Genomic DNA, 13,150 nt, shown 5'->3' with positions numbered 1-13,150 from the left:
TCAAATGTTCATAAATCCTGCCTCTCAGGATCTTCTCCATCAACTTACCAACCACTGAAGTAAGGTTGACTGGTCTATAATTTCCTGGGCTATCTCTACTCCCTTTCATGAATAAGGGAATAACATTTGCAACCCTCCAATCCTCGAGAACCTCTCCTGTCCCCATTTATGATGCATAGATCATTGCCAGAGGCTCAGAAATCTCCTCCCTTGCCTCCCACAGTAGCCTGGGGTACATCTCATCCGGTCCTGGTGACTTATCCAACTTGATGCTTTCCAAAAGCTCCAGCACAACCTTTTCCCTAATGTCTATATGCTCAAGCTTTTCAGTCCGCTGTAAGTCATCCCTACAGTCGCCAAGGTCCCTTTCTGCAGTGAATACTGAAGCGAAGTATTCATTAAGTACCTTTGCTATCTCCTCCAGTTCCAAACAAACTTTTCCACTGTCACACTTGATAGGTCCTATTCTTTCATGTCTTATCCTCTTGCTCTTCACATACTTGTAGAATGCCTTGGGGTTTTCCTTAATCCTGCTCACCAAGGCCTTCTCATGGCCCCTTCTGGCTTTCCTAATTTCATTCTTAAGCTCCTAACCTGCTAGCCTTAAAATTTTCATTACCTAGTTTTTTGAACCTTTCGTAAGCTTTTCTTTTCGCCTTGACTAGATTTTCAACTGACTTTGTACACCACAGTTCCTGTACCCTACCATCCTTTCCCTGTCTAATTGGAATGTACCTGTGCAGAACGCCACGCAAATATCCTCTAAACATTTGCCACATTTCTGCTGTACATTTCCCTGAGAATATCTGTTCCCAATTTATGCTTCCATGTTCTTGCCTGATAGCTTCATATTTCACCTTACTACAATTAAACAATTTTCTAACTTGTCTGTTCCTATCCATCTCCAATGCTATGGTAAAGGAGATAGTATTGTGATCACTATCTCCAAAATGCTCTCCCACTGAGAGACCTGACACCAGACCAGGTTCATTTCCCAATACCAGATCAAGTACAGCCTCTCCTCTTGTAGGCTTATCTATATACGGTGTCAGGACACCTTCCTGAACACACCTAACAAACTTCATCTCAACCCCTCATTCCAGGGAGATGCCAATCAATATCGGGGAAATTAAAATCCCCCATCATGACAACCCTGTTATTACTGTACCGTTCCAGAATCTGTCTCCCTGTTACTATTGGGTGGTCTTTAAAAAAACACTCAGTAGCATTATTGACATCTTCCTGTTTCTAACTTCCTCCACAGAGACTCTGTAGAAAACCCCTCGATGTCTTCCTTCTATTCTATGGCTGTGACACTATCTCTGATCAACGGTGCCAAACCCCCACTTCTTTTGCCTCCCTCCCTGTCCTTTCTGAAACACCTAAAGCCTGGCACTCAAAGTAAGCAACTTGCAGTGCAACTCACACTGTAAGTAAGCAACTCGCAGGAGCGTTAGCCATGATCTTTGAATCCTCTTTGGCTGCAGGGGAAGTGCCAGAGGACTGGAGAATGGCAAATGTAGTTCCCTTGTTTAAAAAAGGTAATAGGGAGAAACCTGGGAACTATAGACCGGTGAGTCTTACGTCAGTGGTATGCAAACTACTGGAAAGGATTCTTAAGGATAGGATCTACGAGCATTTGGAGAAGTACAGTCTACTCATGGATAGTCAACATGGCTTTGTGAAGGGAAGATCGTGCCTCACGAGCCTGATTGAGTTTTTTTGAAGAGGTAACAAAAGAAATTGATGAGGGTAGGGCAGTGGATGTGGTCTACATGGACTTTAGCAAAACATTTGACAAGGTCCCTTATGAGAGACTCATCCAGAAAGTCATGAGGCATGGGATAAGTGGAACCTTGCTGTTTGGATAAAAAATTGGCTTAAAGGAAGAAAGCAGAGGGTAGTTGTGGAAGGAAAGTATTCTGCCTGGAGGTCAGTGACTAGTGGAGTGCCACAGGGATCTGTCCTGGGACCCCTGTTATTTGTGATTTTTATAAATGACCTGGATGTAGAGGCGGAAGGATGGGTGAGTCAGTTTGCGGATGACACGAAGATTGGAGGAGTTGTGGATGGAGCTGTAGGTGGTTGAAGGTTACAAGAGGATATAGACAGGCTGCAGAGTTGGGCAGAAAAATGGCAGATGGAGTTCAATCTGGATAAGTGTGAGGTGATGCATTTTGGAAGAACAAACCAGAAGACTGAGTACAGGATTAATGGTCAGTTACTTAAGAGTGTGGATGAACAAAGGGACCTTGGGGTTCAAATCCATATATCCCTCAAGGTCGCTGCACAGGTTGATAGGGTAGTTAAGAAGGCCTGTGGGATGCTAGGCTTCATTAGCAGGGGGATTGAGTTCAAGAGTAGAGAGGTCATGTTGCAACTCTACAAATCTCTGGTGAGACTGCACTTAGAGTATTGTGTTCAATTCTGGTCACCTCATTATAGGAAGGATGTGGAGGGGGTGCAGAGGAGATTTACCAGGATGTTGCCTGGATTGGAGAACAAGTCATATGAAGCAAGGTTAGCAGAGCTGGGACTTTTCTCTTTGGAGCGTAGAAGAATGAGAGGAGACTTGATAGAGGGCTACAAGATTATGAGAGGCATAGATAGGGTGGATAGTCAGTCCCTGTTTCCCAGGGCACCAATAACAAACACCAGAGGGCACATGTACAAAATTAAGGGAGGGAAGTTTAGGGGAGACATCAGGGGTAAGTTTTTTACACAGAGGGTTGTGAGTGCCTGGAATGACTTGCCAGGGATGGTGGTGGAGGCTAAAACATTAGGGGTATTTATGAGCCTCTTGGACAGGCACATGGATGAAAGAAAAATGTAAGGTTATGGGGTAGTGTGGGCTTAGTACTTTTTTTTAAGGATTATATGGGTTGGCACAACATGGAGGTCTGAAGGGCCTGTACTGTGCTGTAGTGTTCTATGGTTCTATGGTTCTATGGATCTATGATAACCATTCCTGCCCCTGAGCCTTCCAAGTCTCTGTAATGGCCACAGCATCATAGTTCCAAGTACTGATTCATGCTCTAAACTCATCCGCTTTATTCACGATACTCCTTGCGTTAAAGTAGACACATCTCAAACCATCAGTCTGAGCACATCCCTTCTCTATCTTCTGCCTATCCTCCCTCACACACTGCCTAAAAACTTTCTCTATTTGTGAGCCAATTGCCCCTTACTCTGTCTCTTCAGTTCAGTTTCCACCCCCCAGCAATTCTAGTTGAAACTCTCCCCGAGAGTTTTAGCAAACCTCCCCGCCAGGATATTGGTCCCCCTCAGATTCAAGTGCAATCCGTCCTTTTTGTACAGGTCACACCTGCTCCAAAAGAGGTCCCAATGATCTAGAAATCTGAATCCCTTCCCTCTGCTTCAATCCCTCAGCCACGCATTTATCCTCCACCTCCCTCTATTCCTATACTCACTGTTGTGTGGCACAGGCAGTAATCCCGAGATTGCTACCTTTGAGGTCCTGCTTCTCAGCTTCTTTCCTCACTCTCTGTAGTCTGTTTTCAGAACCTCCTCTCTTTTCCTATCTATGTCATTGGTACCAATATGTACCATGACTTCTGGCTGTTCTCCTTCCCACTTCAGGATATCATGGATGTGATCAGAAACATCCTGGACCCTGGCATCTGAGAGGTAAACTATCATCTGTGTTTCTTTCCTGCGTCCACAGAATTGCCTGTTTGCTCTCCTAACTATAGAGTCCCCTATCACTGCTGCCATCCTCTTCCTTTCCCTATCCTTGAGCCAGGGTGCTCAAGAGGACCCTGTGCCAGAGGTGCAGCCACCTTGCTTCCCTGGGTAGGCCTTCCCCTCCCTCCCCAGTACTCAAACAGGAGTACTTACTGTTGAGGAGGACAGCCATTGGGGTACTCTCTAGCATCTGACTCTTGCCCTTCCCTCTCCTAACTGTTACCCACTTATGTCTCCCGAGGCCTTGGTGTGACTACTTGCCTATAGCTCCTCTCTGTCACCTCCTCACTTTCCCTGACCAGCTGAAGTTCATCGAGCTGCAATTCCAGTTCACTAACATAGTCCCTAAGGAGCTGCAACTTGACGCACCTGGCACAGATGTGGCTGCCTGGGAAGCTGGGAGTCTCTTGGACTTCCTACATCTGACACCCAGTACAGAACACCGGCCTCACAGACATACTTCCTATTCCTATTCTTCACAAGTAACTTACCTCACCTTCACTCATTATCGCCGAAGCCCTCCTACTCTGACTCCCTCTACTCTGTCGCCCGCTCCTCAAGCGCATGCTCTATAAAGCTGACTTCTGCTGAAAATCTTCCCGCTGGTCTAACTCGCTGACATCTGCGTGCCTGAGCAGTTGTGCCTTGATCAAACCGCTGAAGAAAAAACTCTCTCCTTTTAAATTTAGGTCCTGATTTAGGTCTGGACCCAAAATGTTGTCCGTCCCTCTACTCCACAGATGCTGCCTGACCAACTGAGCTCCTCCAGTAGTTTGTTTTATTTTGGCATCAGAAATTAGATTGGCAGATTGCCACTCATATTTAAATCAGATCCAACTGTGAAAGCCGACTGGTTCTCCTGCCAAAATCCCTGGGAGACTAGTGACATTCCATTGATCGCTTGCTCAATCTGTGTAGGAAATGAAAGTCAGCCTCAATTTACATATCAGCTCTGCCACCACAGCACCTTAATGTTATCTTATCAAACTTTTAATGTTGTAGTGGCTATCCTGAGAACGGAGATAATTGCTTCAGTTGTCTATTCCTGCATATCAATGTGATGTGTGATAATGTTGGCAGCTAGAGTACAGAGATACAGAAGGACAGGTAATTTTACTCCTTTTGTGGGATACATTAGTTGGACAGACAGTATGTCATTTTGAAACACAAATAATATGAGACCAACCATTTCACGCCAGACCAAGGATCACAGTGGTTATTATCAGAAAACAGGGTATGAATAATGAAAAATAAATGCAAAGAACTAATTTTGCTAAAGGAAATCATGTAGGTTAACCAGATGAAAAAGAGAAAACTATAATAAGATGAAAAATGAAATACTGAATATACAGTTCATTTCTACTATCATACGCATATTTTATTTTCAACTTGACCCATGCCAGACTAACCACCTTCTTTCTCAATGACTTTGAAAAATGTTTGCCTACCTATTCCATCTGAATTTTCATTTGTATTGGACTAATCATTATGTCCAATGTTTTAAAGATGATAAAATTGTTACCAAGTCATCATACCCATGCCTCCCGCCCCCCCCTTCTTCACTTGCCCTTGCTGGCACCATAAAATCTGATTCCAGGCATCTTCAAGTTATATGCCTAAACTTGGCTAGTTAACTGCTGATCAACCCTATAACGGTAACTCTTGTCTTTATAATTTGAGCTAATATTTTTGTTGCTGTTGAGAAATGATCTTTTATATTCATTATCAGCTTAGTTTTTAGAATTGGGCATTACTTTGTGGTCACTCTGAAGAAAGGTTGAATTAATCACCAAACCCTTGATGATGTTGTTTCATATTTTGTGAGAACAGAAAAAGCAATGTGATAAATAGCAGTACTCAGATTTTTGTTCATGTGTGTATTTACCTTTTGTCTCCCTTGTACCATTCAAAAGCTGCTGCAGGAACTGCAAAAGCCTCACATCTCAATAGCCCAACTTTACCAAGGACCATCCCAGGACTCTTAATTTCCTTTATTGCTGGAGGGTCTAGAACAGACAATAAAATATAAGCATTAGAATACCGCTCAGAAACAGCATATAAAAGCATAAGCAGATTGTATAGTTCGATTGATCAGTTTTGTATCTACAAAGATCTACAGATCATTCATGCCTGGTGTTATGTACTATAGTTAAAATATAAATCAGATGTCTTTGCTTTCATGTAACATTTGGCAACTTTGCATCATATTGCTCCCAATATTACACAGGAAAATTAAATACTATGTCTTTTCACAGTCCTCCTTCAATGTCCCATATCCAGTTTAATCTTTAGCCAACAGTCCTTCTGAGCATCTGTAATCTGTCTCTCAGCAACTGTTGTATGCTATACACGCAGCTGACTTCCAGTTCTGCGGCTGGACTCATTACTGGGCCCAATGGTTAAACGCTGATGCATGAGGTGATTGTGATCCAATCATACCCAGCCCCATAGAGCTTGCTGACTAAAGAACAAATAATACCACCATTCTTGTAAAGAGAACTATGGTAAGTATTGACAAGTGGCTAATTTATTTTGATTTATATTAAATAATTTTAAAATAATCTACTTAACTTTGAAGGGTTTAAAGATTGATTTTTATTTTGTTACTGATCTTTAATTTTTTGATTATTTATGTCAAGGCATTTGGGAGCTAATGGAAGATAATATACCTCAGGTGTATTTCAGATACAAAGATTAAAGATTAGCTTTATTTGTCACATATATTGTATATCAAAACATACAGTGAAATGCAACATTTGCGTCAAATCAAATCAGCACAGATTGTGCACATGTCCCATGCCTCTGGCACGAACCTAGTGTGATTCACATATCACTAATCCTAAATGGACGTCTCTGGAATGTGGGAGGAAACCAGAATACCCAGAGGAAAGTCACACAGTCACAGGGAGAATGTACAAACTCCTTACATACACTGTCCGGAATCAAACCTTGATCTTACAGCTGGCGCTGTAAAGTGTTGCTCTAATCACTACACTATCACGTATGCCTCTCAAATATGCAGGGTCAACTCAGGCAGCCTTCTACATCTGGAACAAACTGCTACAAACAGGCAGTAGCCCAGATCTAGTGTTATCAAGCCCGCAGAATAACTGTTCCTCTCTTACTTCCTTAAGCAAAAAGGCACTTACATTTGATTACAGCTTACTACATCCTCATGATGTGCACTTCACTGTTATTTTTTGGGTGCAGTGACCTTTGTATTCCATGAATTGAAGAAGTCAAATTGTATGCAGCAAGATCTCAAGCAGCAATTAGATGAATGGTCAGATAAATCATTTTAATTGTATGAGGGAGGGGTAAATGTCAGTGATGACTAGTTCTTAGAACAATGACCATGTTAACAAATTTCTCGTCACATGCCGGTGATAATAAACCTGACTCTGATTCTGATTCAACATACAGATAATGAGTTGTTTAATTATCATTTGACAAAAAAAACTCTGTTGATGCAGCACTGACTCAGTTCAGAATGAAACAGTTGGATTTCTTGTGAAATCCTGGAAAGTGACTGGAACTTCTGGGTACAACCAAATCTTCCACACCTTCACAAATTCTCTGATCACCTCTGCTTAATGGTTCATCCAATAAGGTAGAATTTCCTCAGGTTATATGGCTTCCTTCGATATTTTTGTTTTCGATGTCAGAAACATTGAGTAAAAATACACATTAAAAGTATGAAAAATATTAAATACACTTAAAACCTCTAATTAAAGAATTAAAATAAATTCTAAAATTACCAACACCAAAATCAACGTTCAAAATTCAAAGTAAATTCATTATCAAAGTACATATATGTCACTATATACTACCCTGAGATTTATTTTCTTGCAGGCATTCACAGTAGAACAAAGAAATACAATAGAAACAATGAAAAACTATAGACAAAGATTGACAAACATGAGGAAATCTGCAGATGCTGGAAATTCAAGCAACACACAAAATGCTGGTGCAAAGCAGCAGGCCAGGTAGCATCTATAGGGAGAAGTGCTGTGCTTCTCCCTATAGATGCTGCCTGGCCTGCTGCGTTCCACCAGCATTTTGTGTGTGTTGTGACAAAGACTGACAATCAACCAATGTGCAAAAAAAGACAAATAGTGCAAATACAAAAAACCCAAATAATAAGAACAAGTAAGTAAATAACCCTGAGAACATTAGTTATAGAGTTTTTGAAAATGAGTCCATAGGTTGTGGAATCAGTTCAGTGTTGTGGTGAATGAAGTTATACATATTAGTTCAAGACTAGGTGAAGGGTATCCTGAACCTGATAGTGTGGTTCCTAAGGCTTCTCCTTCTTGATGTCAGCAGTGAGTAAAGAGCATGGCCTGGATGGTGGGGATTCTTGATGATCAGTACAAGAACTGCACAGAGACTTGGACTAAACTGTGTCAAATTGTTTAAGTGAATTACCCACTAAAAGTAGAAAGGAATTTCAGAACTTCTTGTATTGATAAATTGGTGGATTACTTTATTATTGTTGAATGTACTGAGGAATAGTGGTGAACCTGTCTTGCATACAGATCAATTAATTTCAATGGTGCATCGAGGCGGTACAAGGTCAAAGGGTAACAGAGTGCAGAAAGGACTGTAACAGTACAGAGGAAATGCAATGCAGGTAGACAGTAAGATGCAAGGTCACACTGAGGAAGATTATAAGGTCAAGAGGGAACCATTCAATAGTCCTGTAGCAGCGGGATAGAAGCTGTCCTTGAGTCTGGTATTACAAACTCTCAAGCTGGTTTATCTTCTGCCCAGTGGGAAGGAGAAGAGGGAATGTCCATGTTGTTTGGTACATTTAATCATACTGGCTGCTTTACTGAGACAGTACCATGGAAGGGTTTCCGTGATGTGCTGAGTTGTGTCCACAACTTTCTGCAATTTCATGTAGTCAGTGCAGTTACCATTCGGATAGCGTGCTTTCCATAGTGGTGAGATCAAAGAGGGCATGCTAAATCTTTTTAGCCTCCGGAGGAAGTAAAGGTGCTGGTGAGCTTTCTCGGTTGTGACATCAATGTGGTTGGACCAGGACAGTCCACTGGGGATCCCTAGAAACATAGAAACATAGGAAATAGGTGCAGGAGTAGGCTATTCGGCCCTTCGAGCCTGCACCGCCATTCAGTATGATCATGGCTGAGAACCCTGTACCTGCTTTCTCTCCAGACCCCCTGATCCCTTTAGCCACAAGGGCCATATCTAACTTCCTCTTAAATATAACCAATGAACCGGCCTCAACTGTTTCCTGTGGCAGAGAATTCCACAGATTCACCACTCTCTGTGTGAAGAAGTTTTTCCTCATCTCGGTCCTAAAAGGCTTCCCCTTTATCCTTAAACTGTGACCCCTCGTTTTGGACTTCCCCAACATCGGAAACAATCTTCCTGCATCTAGCCTGTCCAATCCCTTTAGAATGTTATACGTTTCAATAAGATCCCCCCTCAATCTTCTAAATTCCAGTGAGGATTCCTAGGAATCCTCTCAACCTCAGCTCCTTTGATGTAAAAGGGACCATAGGCACTGCCCTCATTCTGAAATAAATGACCAGCTCTTTTGTTTTTCTGACATAGAGGGAAAGGTTGTTGTCATGATGCCGAGCCACTAGTTTCTCTATCTCCTTCTTGCACTCTGACTGAGCATTACTTGACGTTTGGCCTCATCTGTAAACTTGTAGATGGAGTTAGAGCAGAGCATGTCTACGCAGTCATGAGTGTCCAGGGAGTAGTGCAGGGTGCCGAGGACGCAGCCTCGTGTGGCACCAGTGTCGAGAATGATCATGGTGCTGGTATCATGGTGAATGGTATCAGCCATTCCTCACTGATTGCAGTCTGTTGGTCAGGAAGTCAAGGTCCAGTTGCAAAGGGAAGTATTGAGTCCCAGGTTTAGGAGTCTGGAGATGAGCTTGCTTGAAACTATAGTATTTAAGGAGGAGCTGTGGCAATAAACAGTAGCTGAACGTAAATGTCTTTCCTGTCCAGATGTTCCAAAGACGAGTGCAGAGCCAGGGAGATAGCATTCACTATAAACTTGGTGTGACACCAGCTGAACTATAGTGGGTCGAGGTTGTCTGGAAGGTTGGAGTTAATGTGGGCCATGACCAGCCTCCTGAAGCATTTCATGATGATGGATGTAAGTGCCACCTGGCACTAATCATTAAGGCACAGTACTTTGTTTTTCTTAGGTACCAGGATGATGCTAGTCTTCTTAAAGCAGATGGGAACCACAGATTGAAGCAGGGAGATATTAAACATGTCTGCAGATACTTCTGCCAGCTGCTTTGCACATGATCTAAGGATACCATCTGAGCCAGTTCAGCCCCCAAAGAGACTGATCTTACGCCAGCAATGGTGACTCTGGGTTCAAGTACATTGAAGGCTGTCATGTTGTCTTCTTGCTGCCTTGTTGAGGAATCTATTGTTGGAGAGTATTCTGAAAAGCAACTGAGAGCAGATTTAGGGAATCCTTGGAGAAATCCCAAGTTTCCTGTGACTTGGAACTATTTTGTTTTATAAATTTCAAGAGATATCAGTTACTTTTTATACATACAATTCTCGGTTTTGTTTCTGCATGCAGCATATTCTTGTTATATTGTTTTTCCCCTTTCTTTGCACATCGGGTGCTAGCCCTTTATTTTTATTTTTTTTCTTTAATTGGGCTCTTTCGGGTTTCTTACTTTGTGCCTACCTGCAAGCAAGCAAATCTCAAGGGTGTATAATTTATACTTCCTTTGATAATAAATGTACTTTGAATCCTTGAATCTTATAATGTTTAAACACAGGCAATCTAAAATGAGTATTTCTTTTGAAGATGAACAAGACACTCTGGTGCATGAAGATAACTTGAACTTGCCTGTTTTGTTTTGTTAATGGGTGTTAGTCAAATGCTTTCAACAGGCTCTAGATCTAATTTCCAAACAAACACATATTATAGTGAAGGAACTTCAGATAAATGAACACAGATTGCTGTAACACTTAAAGAGAACAAACTATCAGTTTAAAGAAATACAAATAAATATTGAGTGTACTCCAAGCTATATAGCCTTCCAGTTATCATGGTGTGGAACAAAACAATATACTCAAATATATTTGCCTCATTTAATTTGGCTGTTTCTCCACACAGCCTGCAACCTGCATTCTTGTGAGACTTCAGTGTCAACAGCTTACTGGTTTAAAGGCTGAGCTGCTTAGCTATATTTAAATGGATCATAATTTTACCTATGGCTCCATTGGTCATCCAAAGCACTTCAGCAGTAAAACACTGTTGGAATGAACTTCCAATTTTACAGGTCATTAGATAAGGAAATCTCAACAAATTAGGATTGGTGTCTTGCAAAGCAAAATTAGTTAAAATTATTTTAATGTTATTTTTTATTAAAATACAGTAATAAAGTCACACAACACAGAAACAGGCACTTCAGTGACAACCAAAAGCTAGTCCCATTTGTCCATATCTTTCTAAAGCTTTCCTATTCATGTACTTGCCCAACTGTCTTTTACATTTGTAGCAAATGTCAAATATGGTAGAAAATGCAACGGAGAGAAGGGGTTAAGAAAAATCGTGAAAATGCTAGCCCAGAGATGATAAGAATTAAAAAGGCATCTACAGGAATAAAAGATTTTATTCCAATTTTAAAAGATGCATTAAAGAGCAACAGAAGAAATAAATGACTGGATGAAAATGGGCAAAGCTTGCATCTACATTGTCAGGAATTCTGTGGGGACTTTGGCATTTATACTGACAAAGATGAATGGCCTGCAACTATTGCAGCCTTCAGAGACTTTTCTCTTTGAATTGCCACAGAGAGCTTTATTGTATATTACAGATGCAACCTCACAATTAGGTTTGTGAAGGACAGAATATTTCAAGATAGTGAAAAGATTCTGATAGATCTCATCTTTGAGTACAAAGAGAAAAATTCCAAGTTACTCTGAAAAATGTATCTGAGATTAGTGTATCAGTACTGATTCATTAACCTCAGGCAAATAAATTCCATGCAATAGAGGGGGAAATTGGGTCTGATACTGCCCTTTCTTTGACATCATGATGCCTCTTAGAGTTCTAATATTGTGCTCGCTGAATACCATGCACACTTCTGGTATGAAGGAGTTACTGCATACTCACGTAAGGTGTATTGGGAAGTATGCTGAGCAGCAGATGCAGTTGATTTAGTGTTAATACTGCTGTTCTGGATATCAGTGCTCCAGAGCTGAACATAATATTAAGTGAGGTGAAGGCTCCCAATGATACTACTTAATGAGTTCATTAAATACTTACTGATTAGATGTTTGTTTATTTGGTCTGGCTATATTGCTACAATTTAAAGGGGACTTGAGAAGGCAAGTTTGTCACATGGAACAAACTAGCAGAAGAAGTGGTAAAATTACATTCAAAATACATTTGGACAGGTACATGGATAGGATAGGTTGAGAAGGATATGGACCAAATGCAGGCAAATGGGACGAGCTCAGGTAGTCAAGGGACAAGTTCGGCCCAAGTGCCTGAGTGCAGTTTAACTCTGTGAATCTGCAACATTACATTTTTGGTGTATACTTTAGTTGCCTTATTCTCAAACTTCTGGAATGAGTGAAATTAATGAAGGTTTTTTCTGTTGACTTCAAGGGATCTTCACAAACCAGTTGTTCTCTCGCTTGGGTATACTGTATATCATCTGACAATGCCACACCTGCAGGGTGCATGCAGAGCAAAATAAGCTGCAGGAAGAGGAGGGAAGAAGGGAAGGAGGTAGAAAGTAGGGGTTCAGGCAGAAGTTATTATCTTTTAATTTGAGCAAAAAAAATGCTTGAAGCATCTGGTCTTCACTACAGTAGATAATGCAATTGTAATCTACCAACTTCCGTATCTATAACCCCAACATCAAAGCAGGGCTAAGATGACACTGTCAGTGTCTGTAAAGGTACTCATGGATATATACTTGTCTACAGCCTTTCAGGCTGTTGGTAAATGTATTTACAAAATCTCTCAGTTTGTCATCCTCCACTATATTAGCGAAGACCCTGGTGCTCTCTCTAAGTATATTATCTTCACTCCCTCTCCTGACAGACATAGTGAACAAAAAAGTTAGCAGACTTCAGGTTGTCATTGACTGTATTATGTTGCATTTGTGGCTGGTTTAGGTTAACTCTGCCACATCCGTGAACAAAATGAGATTCTACTGTACACACTCACCTTGCCTCAAATAAATTTTAAGAAGCTATTCAAATGGTTTACCAGTGACCTGAACTCCAAAATTCTTGACAGTCATCCTAAAAGAAGGTTGTGGGCCATTAGCATTCCCCAGGGTACATGTCAACAGTACTAAGCATACACTACAAGATCAGATTACTGGATTTTTGATACTCAGAAGCCCCTTTGAACACCAATAGCAAAGTTATTGTGATGTTTCTCCAAATGACCTGAAACATTATTGCTGTTTCT

General features: G+C 41.2%; 1 protein-coding gene across 1 annotated transcript in view; it reads right to left on the bottom strand.

Moving 5' to 3' along the window:
* Positions 1 to 13,150, bottom strand: part of negr1 (neuronal growth regulator 1) — a 434,855-nt gene that overhangs the window by 39,458 nt on the left and 382,247 nt on the right. Inside the window, exon 5 of the mRNA XM_073063112.1 lies at positions 5,591 to 5,711. Within this exon, the coding sequence (XP_072919213.1) occupies positions 5,591 to 5,711 (121 nt within the window). The remainder of the gene's footprint in view (positions 1 to 5,590; positions 5,712 to 13,150) is intronic.

Source organism: Hemitrygon akajei, chromosome 12, assembly GCF_048418815.1.
Source record: "Hemitrygon akajei chromosome 12, sHemAka1.3, whole genome shotgun sequence".
Lineage (NCBI taxonomy): Eukaryota > Metazoa > Chordata > Chondrichthyes > Myliobatiformes > Dasyatidae > Hemitrygon > Hemitrygon akajei.
Note: the sequence above shows the minus strand (reverse complement) of the source record. Positions and strands in the feature narration are given on the sequence as shown.